The sequence below is a fragment of the Chiloscyllium punctatum genome, chromosome 6, assembly GCF_047496795.1.
Source record: "Chiloscyllium punctatum isolate Juve2018m chromosome 6, sChiPun1.3, whole genome shotgun sequence".
NCBI classification, from domain to species: domain Eukaryota; kingdom Metazoa; phylum Chordata; class Chondrichthyes; order Orectolobiformes; family Hemiscylliidae; genus Chiloscyllium; species Chiloscyllium punctatum.
In genome coordinates this window covers 57444206-57462929 of record NC_092744.1, presented here as the reverse complement: position 1 = coordinate 57462929, position 18724 = coordinate 57444206, and the positions used below count along the sequence as shown (strand labels likewise).

General features: G+C 36.6%; 1 protein-coding gene across 1 annotated transcript in view; it reads right to left on the bottom strand.

Moving 5' to 3' along the window:
• Window positions 1-284: 284 nt before the first annotated feature.
• Window positions 285-18724, bottom strand: part of ppm1lb (protein phosphatase, Mg2+/Mn2+ dependent, 1Lb) — a 173914-nt gene continuing 155474 nt past the window's right edge. Inside the window, exons 3-4 of the mRNA XM_072572708.1 lie at window positions 12392-12553; window positions 285-8478 (exon numbers count right to left, since the gene is read on the bottom strand). Coding sequence (XP_072428809.1) covers window positions 8132-8478; window positions 12392-12553 — 509 coding nt within the window. The 3' untranslated portion in view covers window positions 285-8131. The remainder of the gene's footprint in view (window positions 8479-12391; window positions 12554-18724) is intronic.

Here is an 18724-nt window from a genome sequence, read left to right as displayed (position 1 = left end):
GGACTGACTGGGAGAGGGTGGTGGAAGACTGTGTGAAATTTGATGGAACACCTAGGAAGCTGTCCAACCAGAAGTAGCAATTCTGTTACACAGAAGGGAAGCACAAGGAAAGAGGATATTTTAATTTTTCACTCAGGGACCTAAAATCAATCAATCACCTCTGAGGGGTGATTGCAGAAAACATGAATTTGTGCAAGTGGAGCAATGACATACCTTCAATTAAAATAATCATTCTCTTTATCTCCACAAATATCTGTCACAGAAATGATTCCTTCGGGTCAAAATTAGAAATCCATATTTTTATTTTATTGTTTGCACAATACAACTGCTTGCCCACATTTTCAGTAGTTTGACACTTTCTGATGTTTATCATCACAGTGTTTTACATATAGTTAGTATTTATACATAATCATTTCACCAGTTCTATCTCGCCATTAACTTTTGTAATGTAATTCATGTCCTGGAATTAAGTACTGTACAATTTAAGCATACAAAAGATGATACTTTGTTGCCCAGTACGAAACTAAGACAATATGGTTTCTTTACATCCAAAACACCATGTTAGATTCATTACTTGCAGTCTGTACTGTCTCCTAGAGACAAATATAGAGCCATGCAGGTCTTCAGAACCTAAAACAAGAAATTATTGTACATTTTAACCATATTTATCCTAGACTCCATGTTCAGATTCATTAAACAAAAGTACTTTTTAAACAATAAATAAAATTGGATTTAAAATAAGGCAACAATATCAACAAAATTAGAACAAGTTGATAAAAATATAGGAAGACCCAACTGTTCTTCTATTCAGAAGCTTCTGGGCTTAGGATATTATATTTTCAGCCATGAAAATGCACTGACTAATGCACCCTTGATGTTAAATGTATTCTCTTTGTCATGCAGTATGTCCATCCCCAAATCCAATTAATGTATGACGTTACAAATCAGAGTGCTTTGATTTAGGACAGAAGTTTTAAAATTGTTATGCTGGCATCCCATCTCACAGTGGCAATAAACAAGGAAAATAACCCATTTTTATTATTTTGAATCTGTCTTACTCACACATTCTTTATGTTAAAGGACATAATATGGCATAAGTGTGTGTGAAGTCTAAATCCCATCCTATCATAGAGATGCCATAGAATCATAGAATGGTGCACAATTTGAGTTGATACTTATTTCTCGTCTGTTGGTTGGGAAGCAGTTTGAAAAGTATAGGGGAAACTTAGATTTTTACTGTCTATGCACTATCTGAGTGAAGCTTAGAAAGAAAATGTAGGTGGAGTGGAACATGTGTCCATGAGGGCAGATACCAGTTTTGCAAAGAATTAGGCAGTCTCTGTTATCGGCATGCAACCATCCCTGCCTGATTTTCTTCCCTGCACTCTATCCTAGTAATGCTTATCACGCATAGGTGAAGACAAATCGCTATGCCTATATCATGTGACAAGATCTGAATGAATTTACATTTAAAGAATAAGGGCGCAGCACATACTATTTGGAAAGAAATTGGATAACATAACTGATGGAATATGCTCTATAAAATTGTGGAAAGGTTTGAGTCTATGAAGATTGAAATATAAACATGAACGCATACATATCCTAATGTGATACTGTATGTGTCATATAATACTTTTTAAACATTGTACAGACACTGTTTCAGCATGTAATAATGTAAATACAATGCACTGTGCAAATGGTGAATCTAGTTGGATACCAATTTTTTTACCATCTGCTATTTTCACAGATTAAGGAGAATTTACTCAGCCACTGATCACATTAAAGGAGCACCACATAGCCGTGTATCAACAGACACAAATGGTATTTAAAATAGGGAGTAGTGCAAATTGATACAATTCAGAAAATGTGACTCTAATGAGGATGTGCAAAGACAACATCCAAGTAAGGAATTGGTAATGATATTGACAGGCCAATTGATTCAGATCTAGCATGTTGCATGTTCCTGCTGAAATCAAGTAGGTTTGCTTTCAAGTCCTGGCCACAGGAGCAGAAGCAAATGAGCAAAATTTTAACTCAGTCAAAACTCATCTCCTCACTAAGTTAAAATTGTGCCCACTGAGTTGCTATTGTCTTCCTGAATGACATTAGAATGGTGTTTGATATTGGGAGCAGGATATCCAATACTGAGATAGCAACATCAAAGCAGATGTTTAGCTCTTCAAGGTTTTCACACAGAAGAATAATTGTTAAAAGCTGTACTGTTGCTACCGAGGCTTTGAGCTTCCAGTTGTAACTTGCAGTAACTTTGGCTTCAAATTACTTGGAGATTAGTGACTGGCACTGGGGAGAGGTTTCCACTATCATATACCCTGCTAAGACATCAGTCACAGTCTCCCAAGTAAATCTGACTTTCCTCAGTCTTTGCTTCTGTACCATATGATGTAGCTGTGAAACATTGCCTTGGGTATTTACTATAAATCTTGAACTTTCCAGATGACATCCCATAGTTTCTCTTACTAATCCTTTCTTTACCATGATATACCAAGTATGGGTTACTACATTAATGCTTTTAGTAAGAACACTCTGAAAATAATCAATGCTCTTACTCCGTAACACTCTGATCTTAAATTTCTGGATGCTAGAGAGCTCACAGTGAACAGTTGGGTGTTAGATTCTGATTATGTTAGAATTCTACAACAGAAGAGTAATCCTTCTGATTTCCCACCTGAAAACCCCGTAGGATTTTGGAGCCATCACTGCTGGTCACTTTAACTCCAGTTGAAGTAGCGTATTTAAAAAATGTGTTTTGGCCAATTTGGGCCTTTCCAAGGAATGTGCTGTACCTTGGAAAGATAGATCAAATTGGATCATTACCTTTGCCAGTCTAGACATCAATGATTCCTCTCAGCTGTGCAATAAAAACAATATTCATAGGTTGCTGGCTGGATAAGTATTTTTTTGCCAATAACTACCCCTGAGAATGTGGTGATGAGCTAACCTTTGAATTCCTGCAATCCATATTTTGTAGCAACACCATCAGTGCTGTTAGGAAGGAATGCTGGATATTGACCTAGGAAACAGTAATTTGGTTTCAATCAGGATGGTGTGTAACTTCCTCATAGAAAATCTACAGGCCATTTGGCCCAACAACTCCACACCGACCCTCTGAATAGCCACCCAAACCCATTCCCCTCTCCAGTTGTTCCAGATTTACCCCTGACTAATACACCTAACCTACAAATCACTGAACACTATGGGCAATTTAGTATGCTAATTCACCTAACCTGCACATCTTTGGATTTTTGGAGGAAACCGGAGCAGACACTGGGAGAATGTGCAAACTCCACATTGATAGTTGCCTGAGGCTTGAATTGAACCCAGATCCCTGGCGCTGTGAGGCAGCAGTGCTGGCCACTGAACCACTATGCCACCCCATGGGAGGGAATTTACAGGAGGTGTTGTTCCCATGCATCAGCTGCCCTTGTCCATAGAGGTAGTAGAAATCACAGGTTTGGAAGCTGCTCTGGAAGGAACCTTGTTGAGTTGTTGTAGTGCCTCTTATGCCACACACTGTACATTGATAGTGAAAGGAGTAAATATTTAAATTGATGGATGGGATGCCAATCAAACTCAGGCTGTTTTATCCTGGGTAGTGTTGAGCTTCCCAGGTGTTATTAGAGTTACACTGCCCAGTCAAGTGGAGAGAATTCCATCACATTTCTAATCTATGCTTTGGATGTCGGCCAGGCATTAGGGAGTTAGCAGGTGAGTTACTTCCTGCAAAACTCCCTCTGATCAGTTCTTGTAGACATTTACTTGGCTGATCCTGTTCAGTTTCTTGTCAATGGTAACTCACTAGTTGTTGATAAAAGGGGATTCAACAATGGTAATACCTAGAAATATCAAAGGGAGGTGGTTAGATTTGCTTTTGTTGGAGATGGTAATTGCCTGACAGGTGCCTGACATCTGTATTATTTACCACTTATCGGCCGAAGCCTGAACATTGTCCAGGTCTTGCTGCATTTGCACAAAAAGGGCTGCAATATTTAAGGAGTTGAGAATAGTACTGGACATTGTTCAATCATCAGTGAACACCTCCATTTCTGAGTTTTTGGTGGAAGGAAAGTCTTTGATGAAACAGCTAAAGATGGTTGGGCCTAGAGACTACCCAAAGAAATTCCTATAGGAATGTCCTGAGACTGAGGTGATAGACCCTCAACAGCCAGAACCACCTTCCCTTATGATAGATTTGATTACAACTCGTGGAAGGCTTTCCCCCTGATTTCCAATGACGTTAGTTTTCTGATAACTCCTTGATGCTACACTCACACCTGAATTCTGGAGCTTATTTTGGATCATAAGTGAAATGTGGTCAGGAACTAAGGACCTTGATAAAACCCAAACTGAACATTGCTAAACACACCTCATCAATTTGCTAATGATTATATATATATTCTAATAGGACAGCAATTTACTGGGTTGATTATTCTCCTGATTTTTTGTGCATGGGACAAAGCTGGACAATTGTCCAGTTTCAGGTAAATGCCAGTGTTATAGCTGTACTGGGAGCAGTTTGCTTAGGGGTGCAGATATTTCTGCAGCACAAGTCTTCAGTACTACACTGGAATGTTATCAGGCCCCATAGCCTTTATTATGTACAGTGCCTTTAGCACACAATATCCTCCCCTGACTTTCAGAAATAGTCTCGAAAATTGAGCAAGGACAAACAGAGATTCTTCTCCACTTGCATTGGTGCCTCAGAAATTTCCTGACAATCTTGTCCATTATCATTACCCACATCAGATCTATCATTCGTAAAATAATCATCTTTGAAATAACCACTGTAGCTAGATAATAGTGCTCATTACCTCTGTGAGCCCTAAACAAGTTCATCTCGAATTTCTCTCTGCTTTTGAAAGCAATTCTAATTACTCAGATGGGTGGGAACGCTGAGGCCATGGATAATAAATCAACTGTTACTTTTCATGCATGTCTGCTTTTTCATCCTTGTTCATAAACTAAGAAATTCCCAAAGTTTATTTGCATAACAATACTTCATACTTTTAGAAGACGTCCAATATTGTATGTTACAATTCCTACATTCTCCTACACTCCTATGAACAGATGTAAAAATGATTTCTTTGGGAATTGTTAAAAATCAATTGTACAATTAGAATTAATTCAGCCAACATTTTTAGGAACAGCGGACCAAAAGCGACATATTGCTTCACTGTACAATCTTCAAAGTTTAGTTTTGTTAAGCTTACTGAATGAGTTTGTGGGCAAAGCTGGACAAGTCCACTCATCATACATTCATTTCAGCATTCAAATTTTGTACATACTACAAGCTACTATGGGATACGAATGTTACATCTATTTTGATGTAAATTTAATAATGATTATGTATATTCATTTTGCCATCTTGAGATGGATCAGTTAGTATTAAATTAGGAGGAAAAACTACTAATTTTAATAAAAATATAATCAAGACATTTAGCAATTATTCATACTCACATCTACTTTTTACCTGAAGAAGTGAATGAAAAATAGCCCTATTATTACTATTGTTTTTTAGTAAAGCTATTTCATTGATGACTTCTAAACACAATCCTAATAAGCCTTGAAAATTGCTGCAATGAATAGATAACCGCATTTTGATTCCGAGTTCATTCAGCCAGTATTAGGAATGCACAATTTCTGTTTATCTTAAATTAGTCTTTTAATAGCAAAACCAAGCTGATTGAATAGAAGCTCTACTTTGTAGTTTAATAGAATGTATATCATGTATCATTATCATGTAAATCATTATTGTAAGGTGTAAGACATTGAGCATTCAGAAGATACTTGATTAATGATACGCTTCCTTCCTTGCATTTATAGTATAAACCTACATATCTATGCTACTCAAAATGTGACTACCATATTACTTTACTAAGAAAGTTCATGTTCTTTTGAGGTAGCAGAAAACTGAACTGTTTCCTCATTATTCATCAGTATAATTTTGTTTTAACCAAGATTTTTTACCTAGATACCTTTGTACTTAAGATGGCATCAGGAATTGTGACTTTATACACTTTTCACCGTACTCCTGTACTTGAGTACACATGATGATAAAACTCATTCTAATTCTAATACTCAATACTTGTTTTATACATTTGTACTGTATCATAATTAGCACTGGCTAAGATACCTCCTGTCGAGATATATGTCTGTTTTGCTTTATTTAAAGTATATGATTCTGACATAATAATCAGTAGATGATACATGTAAGAATTTAAAACTTGGGATAGGTATTCTGTGGACCATTGATAAATGAAGTAGTCAGTTTAATTGTTATGTATTCTTGTTCTCATTAAATCTTACATTGTTTATTATTAAATCAACATGTCAAGTTTGATATTTGTTCAATGTTAGGTTGATTTTTTTCAGTGGAATATTTGATACTTTTAAAATAATTTATGGCAGATTGCTTCTGAAGTTTTGATTAGATTTCCTACAGTGTGGAAACAGGTCCTTCGGCCCCACAAGTCTACACCGACCCTCTGACTAATGCACCTAATATTATGGGCAATTTAACATGGCCAATTCACCTGATCTGCACATCTTTGGACTGTGGGAGGAAACTGGAGCACCCAGAGGCAACCCACACAGACACGGAGAGCACATGCAAACTCCACATAGACAGTCACTCGAGGCTGGAATCGAACTTGGGACCCGAGTGCTGTGAGGCAGCAGTGCTAACCACTGAGCCACCGTGCCAAGTCACTGAGTAACTACTTTGTCACAACACTGACTGCGTAGACATAACAATGAAACCAATTTCTTGTTCATATAAAATTAATCCCTTAGCCCTAGCAGTAAAGAGGGATGCAAATCTGAATCCTAATTTAACTTTTCACTGACTGTTTAACTAGTTACATCTTGTGAAGTGGAATGCACCATCTGCATACAACAAAGTTGACCCTCACCAGAGAATAGGATTACAAGAGTTGACTAGCACAATGCCGAGCTCTTTATAGTCTATGTCCTACATACAGCTAAGAAAAATTGGATTGGATCTGATTAATTCCAAACTTGCCACTTTGGCAAACATGCTAATGAAAAGTAGAATTGTGATTGATTGACAATGATCTGTCAGTCTTACTGAGAAAAAAGAAATCTTTAATTTAAAATGTGAGGTTGGTATGACTGATCATGCATAATTCACTAATGTCTGAGAAAGCCACTTCAAATATTTATAGTGTAAAGATAGGCAGAGCACACGTGGGGGTAATTTTGACTTTTTGCAAAAGTGCAAAAGGAGTTAATGTCAAATTGGCTGCAAATTTTATGTCTTCCATTATATTAACTTCTGTTAATTGAAAATCATTACTGTAGACTGTAGAAAATGCTTGAATTTGGTAACTGTGTAGACAGGGTTTAGTTGGCACAATGTATATAGACTTTTTTTTAACCCAGAAGCTATTGACCATTATCAGCTGATCATAAAGCAGCAAGATGAAGACCACTGAGAAGTTATACCAACCTATCATCCTAGCGATAGAAAAGATTCAGTAACTCATAGTGTCTGTGCCAGGAGAAAACTATAAAGAGGGGCAACTCCAAATAACTAAATCTTTGTTACATGTCAACTGTTCATATACTATGTGCCTAAGAATTTACGCTGTAAATTATGCATATTTATTTTCCTTTTCATACACTTTTTAACAAGAATTCTTCTTCTGTCGATGTTAGTTAAATTTATTCACATTTTTTCAATTCAATGAATGTCTGCTCAGTAGCTGTTCTACTGATTATGAAAACCACTGAATCAGCAACAGGGATCCTAAATGTTAATTAGTTTTTGCTTTATTGCTTAAATTGGCTATTCTTTATAAAACTGTTGATCACAATTAGTTTAGTATTGTAGCATAAGATTTGCACTGTGCATTGTATTACATATAATAGAAATATTAGAAGAGATTTGAAAATGATTATAGATAAAAAGGATGATACTTTGACCTCAGTCAGTTAAAATGAATGTGCAGCTACTTGGTTTGTCCAATTCTACAAGCCGTCTAGCACTGACCATTCGGATGTAAATATCATGACCTTTACTATTATTATCACACACATTGCTAACATTTGCACAGCATTACTTGAAGAACCTTGCCCCCGTGCTCAATGTCATTCACTGGTCTTCTGTCTTACTGTTGTTTCTGAATTTTACCACCATTACAGTTATGTTATCAGGACATCCTCTGTAGAAAGACTGCAGAACAATGCTCTTTGCACCGAAGTGTGGCTCGTCAAGACGTTCTTTGATGAATCTCACAGCTTCTTCATTGCTGAAAGCATCCCAGAGACCATCTGAGGCCAATATCATGAACTGTGGTTGTAGTTTATCCAGGTCAAAAGACAGAATATCAGGGTCAGAGATTACGACTTTGAGGTTTTTAAGAGGGTAATCTCCCAGAGAACGAGACATTGCCAAAATTCCTTGGACCCTCCATGAACCATTGAAACTTATGAAACCACCTATAATAAAATAAAGCATGTGTATACTTAAAATGCGTGTTTCTATATTGTGATAAAGTATTTTTCCATTGTATACCATATACACCATGTAAAAGTCGAATTTTTTAGACTTTTTTTAAAGGTAAATTTATGGGGTCAACTATAACATGGATACTACTTTTGAGGGGCTGAAATTCATGCTACAGTCCAAATACTGAATCATTAGCAGAAGCCCGATTGTCCATGTTTCCAATGCATGATAACTTGTAGCCTTCCTTCTGTCGATTTCTGATTACAAGCTGGTGAAACTGTAATATCTTATCTTCTAGTTCAGCAGGCAGCTTTTGTGCAGTGTTAGTTCTCTGCCAAAGTATTAAGTCATGCCTTCTCATGGACCTTGAGCACCATCTAACACTTGCCCTAATATCTGAAACTCCATCCTTCTTTGATTCATTTCATGCATGGATTCAGAAAGCTTCACAACAATTATATTTTCCATTTTGATGATTTTCAAGTTCCCATTCGGCAACATTTTTCTTCAACTGTGGCTACTTGCAAAGTTTACCTGTGTTTAGCGTTCAAAACTACTCATTTTAGCATTGTCTGAAGTTGGTTCGATTTCTTTCTCCAGTCTCTCACAAGGTTCTCTGAAACACAATATTCTCTTGCTGCTATACAGTTATTTGTCTTCTCTGCAACTTCAATAACTTTCAGTTTAAATGCTACTATATACCTTTCGTTTTTTTCTGGAAGGCATTTTTACATAAAATGATGGAGAAATTTCAAAATCTCAACTAGGTATTCCACGAGGTTTGTTGTCACCTGACTCTGACCTGATGCATCTTAAACTTTCATGTCAAATTGGTGTGAAATTTACATAAAATCACGTAATAGCACAAAAAGATTCATTTCCTCATCGTAACATTTACGTACAGGATAATATCATGACTCACAAAGTTTCATCTGTTATCTGTGAAGAGTTAGGGTCAACCTTTACATAAGATATATGGAAAATTCCAGATTTTTTGGCCAGAAATAGGCGGTTAACTTTGATATGAGATCGACTTTTACTCGAGTATATACGGTAATAGGAATGAATTTGTACTTTTCTTATTGTGCCATGGAATCATGGATCAGAACCTAATGTTGATATACATTGATTAATAAAATCACGCGATAAAAATAAAGCTCTTTTATTTTAACACACTTATAATTTCAGTTACACTATATAAATGATTGCAGTCACTTAATTCAATCACAATTTTGGTTTCTGTGTAGATGTATAATGCTTACCATGTGTTTTAGGAACATATAAACAGGAATAGGCCATTTAGCTGCTTAAGCTTCTTGTTCCATTGAATGACCTCATGGCTGAGCTGTGACCAAGCTCCATGTATCTATTTCTGTTATATCCCTTAGGGTAACAAAAGTCTATCAATCTCAGAGTTAGAATTAACAACTGACATTGCATCAACTGCAGGTTATGGATGGAAGTCCCAAATTTCTACAACATTATTGTGGAAGCATTCCCTGATTATACTCTTGAAATATCCTAGGGTATACACAATATGGTACGATAGTCTGAAATGCGCAAGCTAAAAGGCTGGAGGAAACTAATTCAATAATAACTTCCAAGAGGTAGTTGGGAAATACTGGAAGAGGAAACTTTGTACAGCAATGGAGAAGGGGCAGAGGAGTTACATTAATTGGATAGTTCTTTACAGGAGCAAGATGGTCTTAAAGACCTGTTTCTGAGCTGGTCCTAGACCTGGACTCTTAATTAACAGAAACAGTTTCTCCCTATTGGTTCTGTTTATTCCCCTTAATATCTTGAACATTTGATAAATTGCCCTTTAACCTTATAAATTCCAGGGAATGGTTGAAGATATTTAAACCCTCTTATAAATTATAAATAAATTTATTTTGTGTTATTGAATTCAGTTATTGAACAGGTTGAAAGTGCACAGCTCATTACAAGATGCAAATATACAAGCAGCCATATTGGTAAAGGCTAAAAAAGTCATTGTGCAGTGCCGAAGTTTTAGATATATAATAGACTTTGATTATTCCCAAGCAATGGGTTTAATGCTCATCTTAGGACCCCACTGTAAGATTTGTCTGTCCAGGTCTGCATGCAATGATCAAACAGTCCTTAAATGTACAGACAAAATACAGCTCAGAAACAAGTCTTGAAGGCCATTTCACTCTTGGAAAGAGCTATCCAATTAACTTAACTCTTCTGCCCCTTCCCCATTGCTCTACAAATATTCCGCTTGCAGTATTTTTCAGTTGCCTCCTGGAAGTTATTATTGTATTAGCTCCACCTCTCACCTTTTAGATTGTGCATTCCAGACTTTAGCAACATATTGTGGTAAAGAATTTCTCCTTGTCTTATCTGTGGTTATGTTACATTAAACCTGTGTATATTGGTTATTGACCCTTTTGTTATTTATTACATCTCCCAAAACTCTCTCTGGTCTAAGCAGAGCTACCCAAGCTTTCCTATTCGCTTTATGTAACTGAAGTCCCACATTTCCTAAATGTCCTCTGCACCTTCTCTAAAGTTTTGACATCCTTATTAAAGTGTGCTGCACTGAAATAATAAATCACTGGGTAGGTCCCAGTTGTGCTATCAAGAATTAGCAGTAGGTTCCTGCTTTGTATTCCACTTCTCTGTTTATTAAGTCAAAGACCTCATATATTTTTCATTAGCCTCCGCTGTTTGTTGTGCGTTTAACATTATTAAGGTTTTAAAATGCAATTACCTGAACTCATGTTCCTCACAGCTCCTCCTCCCCTAATATTATTGCCCTCCTGCCCTCCTTGATTGTCACAGCTACCCATCTCCCTTAGTCACTATTTTCTTCCTAAGTTAATTTCTCCCCTTCCTGGTCCTTCATAGGAACAGGAGTGGGCTAATGCCTGCTCTGCCATTCTGTATCATGGCTGATTATCCACGTCAATGCCATTTTCCCATGCTATTCCCATTTCCCCTGATATCATTATAAACAGAAATCTAACAACTGTTTTGAACTTAATGACTGAATGACAGCCATCCAGGGTAGAGAAATCCAAAGATTCACTGTCACCCTGAGGACCTAAATTTGGCCATGGGTGACTTCCCTTTTATTTTGAGACTGTCTCCTGATTCTGAACCCCACAATCATGGTAAACATCCCTTCTGAAATTACTCTAATCTCTTCAAGAATTTTGCAAGCTTCTTTGCAATTGCCTCATATTCTTTTCAACTCAAGAAAGACAGGTCCAGTCTCCTCAATTTCTCTTCATAGGGCAGACCCACAAACTCATCACTATGTTGAACTTCCTCTGCCCTCCCTTTTTGACAACTATATCTTTCCATAGGCAAGAGGACCAGTATCATACACAATACACCAGGTGTGGCCTAACTAGTGTTCTATACAATTGAGGCAAGATTTCTTTGATACTACATTGAAATCTTCTTGTGATGAAAGCCAACAGGTATTTGTCTTCTGAATCACTTGATGCACTAGCATGTTTGCTTTCAGTAACTTATAAACAAAGATACCTAGGTTCCTTTGGACATTATCACCTTCTAATCTCTCACCTTTGAAGAAATATTCTGCATCTCTGTTTCTCTTACCTTCACTTACCAATGGGTCATTGTCGACATAACACTAGCCCAAGTGAATTGTACTTGACTTAGTGACCTGTCTGTGACTCATCACAGCTTGTCACTTCAATGGTCATGAGACCTAAGGGCCAAAATTGGATTTGACTAGGTTGTATTACTCAAGAGCAGGGATTAACTCATGGTAACATGAAAATGTCAACAGTAATACACAACATCCCAGCTAAACAGCAGCAAAAATGATAATGGGAATGCATCCTATGATATTTTGCACTAATTTTAGCTTTTTGAAAACAGTAAATGAGTTTTTCCCTTTCCCATTACCTGCTCTTTTTATCCGTTTTCTTTCCTTCAACTGGTAAGGTTTATGGTCATGTGAAAGGGGAACAGCATTCCCCTCTTTGTCGCACAGTACACCACGAGAATCTCCAACATTTGCAACAGTTAGCTCTTTGTCTGACAGCAATGCAATCAGACATGTTGTGCCTGTAAACAAAATACAGATGTTGTTATTGAAAGTAAGTGAAGCAAATCTAGCTGTTTTGATGTTATAGATTTCTACCATCTGTAATAAAAATAGCTGCAATATTCAACATTTTAGTTATGGCTTTGGGCAGTGGAGAATATAAAACAATGAAACAATTTCAATAAACTTTTTAATGATAATATGTCTTTAGAAAAAGTTAGAACTGGGTAATACATAGCGTCAGATCTGTGACTGAGTCAATAACATTGCACACCAAATATTAATATGATTGTGCTATTTCTAAAATTTTAAAGTTTTATTGCCAACAGAACACTAAAAGCTATAATTAATGGAAGGAAAAGATGTAATCTTTGCTCAAAGAAGAGATTCATGTACTCTGTCGGGGAGTATATAAACAAAGATACAATAGCCACAAAGAATTACATTTCATTGGAATTAAAATATACTTGATTATTTAATTTCAATTTTCATAAAGCAGCAGTTTGCTGAGCAAATACTAATTAATAGCATTTTTGTCATCCTTTAAGTAATTTTACTTATTTGAAGTAGCAGTATTATTTTAAAAAGCGATTAATAAGCTAAAGTTTATTTTGAATTTTTCCATTTGGTACATTGAAACTGATCTTATGCATGATTATTTGGTCAAAGGAAATTAGGTAAGTTAAATACTGCTTTCTTCTTAATATGCACACTGCACAGAAACACTTGAACAACAGTAATTGAAACACTTTATTGCTATCTAGTAAAACCTTAAATAATACAGTATACCACAATTCTTGTATCAAATAATATACTTCATTAACCATTTCAATTCTTTTGGAATCTTCAGTTCATTTCAAATAGTGTTTGCCTGATTATTTTTAAAAAATCACACAACACCAGGTTATAGTCCAACAGGTTTGTTTGGAAGCACATTTGGTACTTCCATATAAACCTCTTGGACTATAAACTGGTGTTGCGTGATTTTTAACTTTGTCCACTACAATCCAACACCAGCTCCTCAACATCAAGATTATTTTTAGGAAATTTTCTTTTATGATTAGTAGAACTTGAAAAGGTCTGTTAGCCTGAAGCCATTGGAAAAATGCTAGAATCCTTTCTAAAATATTTAATAGCAGAGCATTTGATAAACAGTGAAAGGATCAGACGGAGTCAGTATGGTTTTATGATAGGAAAATCATACATAACAAATTTTCCAAGAATGTACCTAGTAGAGTTGATAAGGGGGAGCCAGTGGATGTGGTTTACTTGAACTTTCAGACAGCTTTTGATGAAGTCCCACATAAGGGATTATGTAAAATACCAGCATATGGGACTGGGATAGTGTATAGACCTGGATAGAGAATTGGTTGGTAGACTGGAAAAAAGGAGTAGGAACAAATGGATCACTTCCTAAGTGGCAGCCAGTGATTAGCAGGGTCAGTGCTTGGACCCTAGCTATTCACAATATTTATTAGTGATTCAGATGAGGGAACTAAATATAATATTTTCACATTGTAGATGATACAAAGTTAGGTAGAAAGGTGAACTGCGAGTAGGGTACAGAGATGTTTCAGTGTGACCTGGCCAATCTAAGTTGTTCCATATTATCCAGGGATGTGCAGGTTAGGTGGAATAGCCATTGTAAGTGCAGAGTTATAGGAATAGAATGGGGGAGTTGGGTCTCAGGCGATGTTCTTCAGAGGGATGGTGCAGACTTGATGGGCTGAATGGCTTCTATCTGTGCACAGCAGTGATTCAACCATTCTTTGATTTGAGTATAGGAGCAGGGCTATGTTGCGACTGTGTAAGGCCTTGATGAGACCATACCTTGAGCATCCTGTACAATTTTGGTCTTCTTATTTGGGGAAACATGTTCTGGCTGTAGAGGGAGCGCATCAAAGCTTTACCAGACTGATTCCTGCGATGGCAGGACTGATGTGTGAAGAAAGCCTAGGTGGTTAGTACAATATTCACTACAATTTAGAAGAATGAGGGGGCATCTCAGATGCATATAAAATTTCACTAAGACTGGACAGAATAAATAATGGAAGGAGGTGCCTGATGACCAGTGAGTGCAGAACCAGGGATCATAGTTTAAGGATGTGGTGTTAATTATTTTGGACTGAGATGAGAAATGTCTTCACCTAGGGAGTAGTAAATGATTGAGCCCAAAACATAGGAGGTTTTCAAGGAGTTAGATTTAATTCTTAGAGCTAAAGGAATAAAAAGGAGAAAGCAGGAACAGGACATGGTGTTGGATGTTAAGCTATGATCATCTTGAATGGCAGAACATCTTGAAAGGTCAAATGGGCTAATCCTGATCCTATTCTCTATGTTTCTGCGTCAGAATTATTGATACATGGTGTACTGTGCAAAACTAGTAAATCAAAATATACTGATATTGGGGCAGATTTTCTTTTAGTACAATTTGAGTGTAATTAATCATTTGAATTAGGCAGGTAAATCTGTCACTTAAAAGAAAACCACTCAGTTTTCTGCCATTCATTTAAACAGACAGAAAATTGGACATTCTTGTAATAGATATAGCAAAGGAGATCCTCAATGTCCAAATTTCCTCAAAGTATTCTGTTGAAATATTTTATGGGAAGAAAAAAATAAGAGAAACAATCTGCACTATTATATGGAAGAGTACTATGGCAGTCTGACAATGTAGTGATGAAAACATTAATAGCTATATAACTAATGTATGGTCTATCAGAACACATGGTATGATTGACTAAGGGGTGAATACAGACTTCTGTACAGTTTGCTGTAACTTACCCAAACTTATGAAATGACCAAATTTTATGTTCTTGAATGTTTTGCAAGACCAAAAGATTGTTCAAAGTAAATGGTCTGAGTGTTGCAAGTTTCTTTCACAAATAAGACAGGCTTTGGGCTGGAATGTTTCCAACTACTCAAAGGAAAACCTGAATATCTCCAGGTTTGGCCTAGAGACCTAGGATTGATTTAGTGAACAATTGGTTTAAAAAAAACAATTCTAGTTGGAATGGAAAAATTAGTGCAAGGTGGATACCATAAGGGCTGGCTTACCCCATGGGGTAGGCAAAGAACTAAACATAAAATTTTGTAGCAAGAGGAATCTATAGATAAGATCCTATCAACATAGCACCTAAGTCAATCCCAGAACAAAGTAAAATTAAGTTTTTAAAAGGACAATTAAGACAATTGGGGTTGCAATCAGAAGGTAACTCAGTCAGTTGCAGTTAGAATTAGATTTTATTGTCAAGTAGTTGAGTACTGTGAGAAGTCCACAATATCATCATTCACGGTGCCATCATAGGTATGAAGAAACAGAGGTACAAACCTTTAGGTACAAAGTAAAAAAAAAATTCAAAGTTAAACATTCTAGTCCCTCTTAATATAAAGTAGAAACTACAGAAATAAAGTTCAAAATTCCACAGTCTTTCCTAAGTGGGCTCGATCTCCTCCACTTTGGCCCGCTCTCTGGGAGACCTTAGGCAGCTTGTTCTCTCAGCTGACACCGTTGTCATGAGAACCTCCCACACCACTGAGCTCAGCTCACTCTTCCCTCATTGGGTTCAACCTCCAACTGTCAAAATCATGATCCAGGCCTCCAGCCGCTGCTACGCAACAAGATTTAATTCTGCCGACCACCATAGTCCCCATTCCGGGCTCCCCTCTGCTACCATGCTCCAGATCTGATAAAGCCACAATGTCATTGCCAGCGCTGCCTCCAAGACCAAGCTCTCTCCAGATGGTAAATTCGATCTCCCCCGCATTCAGTACCACTGCAGATACTGGGGAACCTCTCTTGAACTGCACAGGTTTATGTGTAATCTGGAATTATGATAAAGAAGTTCTACTGGATGCTTAATTATAACTTCATTTTGATTTTTAGGTAAAACAGAACTTGTAGCATACTGGTCTGAAAGAGTTAACATTTAATTCAATGCTGTAAGCATTGCACACTGTGTCCATGTCACAGTTTATGATCAGAGAAAAGGAGTTGATCAGAGACAGACCTAAGCTTAGTATGTTCCTAACAGTTTCTGCCGTAATCAAAGCAGGCCTCATGCAATCTGTAAGCAGTTGCAGTAATACAATTATTATTGTATTGGCTTGTAGTAATATTATTAATATTCAGGAAATTTTATTCCAAAAGGAATTTTATTTCCAGAAGGAAAAACAGATTTTAATTATCAGTTTGGTGCAGTTTCTTTTAAACAAAGATCAGAAAGTCAATTTGAACAATGAACCAGTCAGTTTATCCAAAAAAAAGCATGTGACTTAAATTAAAAGTCTCAATCAGCTACCTGGGGAATTAATTGCTGAATGTTTACACAGTTGAGTTTCAATGATACAGAAACAGATGGTCAGGGGCCACTACTAAGTTAAGCTCAGAAGAAGAGAACTTGTCCTCATAGAAGGGCAATTGTTTAACTTGTGGCTCAATGCTGTGAGGCTTTTCTCATTTGTAGAAGTTTCCAGTCTGCGAGGGTTTAGGTTATAGATGTTTCTAGGCTCTGACATTTGGTAAAAATCTCACATTGCTTCAACAGTTAGAGGAAATTTGACTTTCAGGGTGAATAGCGATGGGCAATATATGTCGGCCAGCCAGCAAATCCATGTCTGTGAGTGCATCGAAAAAGGCTGGACAGGGTCATGTGAATAAGAAATTCAAACGTTAAGATCGGAAGGATATTTCAATGAGATTAAGTGACTATGAAGGATATTGCTGGGTAAATGGTTGAATCTAATTGTTGCTTATGTTAAGATCTTTCTGAATTGTCATATTGTTTGTTTTCTCTATATAATAAACTTGTGCTATTTGATGTAAACAACATTGGCATCCTCAGGTAAATATGTTCAGTGACTGACCAACATGGTACCCACACTGCAGACATTAAACATATGATTTATGAAGCTAAATTTGACTCTGGGATCTGTCTTGTCCAGTTTTCCATTGGGTGAATCCAGCAATTATTTAATTAATCATCTCAACATGCAAGTTGAGAGACATGACTTAGGATAAAATAAAGCCTGAATTCATATGGAACTAGATTATTGAAAGTTTTATTGATGAGTCTTAGTCAGAATTGTTACAGTCCAAAGAAGGCCTAACTCTAGATAAAGCTATTCAGTTCATGAGTGAAGACAAAGTCTGGAAGCAAAACTGATCAATCCTAGGGGGAGAAGGTATACATGGTACAGGAGATCAATAGGATCTATTCATTTCTAAAGGTACTAAAACAACAAAAGACATACTGAATAAGCTAAAGCACTGGGCAGGACCGACCACAGAGATTAAAAGTCCATGCCAGTACTGTGGAGCAAAGAGACCTCACAGGCATGTGCAGTACCTGGCATTTAAAACCAAATGCTTTATTGTAAGCAAGCAAGTTACTTTCAGAAACTGTGCCAAAACAGGTCACAGCCAATGAAAACCAATGACTGAAGAATTACACACATGCACAGATCAATGGGATAGATCAACAGAAGACAAGCCTCAAAGTTTTCCTCAATTGATCAAGATCAATCATTTTGGCATGCAGGCTTTTATATCATTGGATGTTTGTGAATTTCAAGTTACACACAGGAGCAAATGTCACTGTATTATCCGATAGACAGCCTTGACTGAGCAAACATTACTTACAGCTGACTGAAGTTTGACTATGTGGTCCCAGTGGTATATTTATCAAAAAATACAATCAACTTTCCAACATAAGGCATAGAAAATATTTGAAAGCCTATATGTGCTTTATAATCAAGAATTTTCACCCTTAAATAGAAAGGCATGGATTCACATAAATCTCATTCAAAGTCAGAAGAGTTTAAATGACAACAGGTGAAGGAGAGATGGTAGTGTGTTCTATAATTCATGGTAGAACCTAAACAAAAAGCAAAACTCCATGAGGTTAGTTATGAATAATGAAATCTTATTTAATACTCTTACTTTCTCAGCTAAAGGCACTTCTGCACAGCTGTGTTCCCGAAAGGAAATCTGCCTTATAGAGCAAAGCATACCATTTTGTTCAGTTAGCTAACTTGGCAATTAGTTATTATGACATTTATATGAGAATGCAGATTTCCTTTAATAACAGAAAAAAAAATTACATTACATGAAGGAAAAAATTAAGAAAAACTATCTTAATGTAAAAGAAATTGACAAGATCTAAATCACAATATTAAACATACTGTTGAAT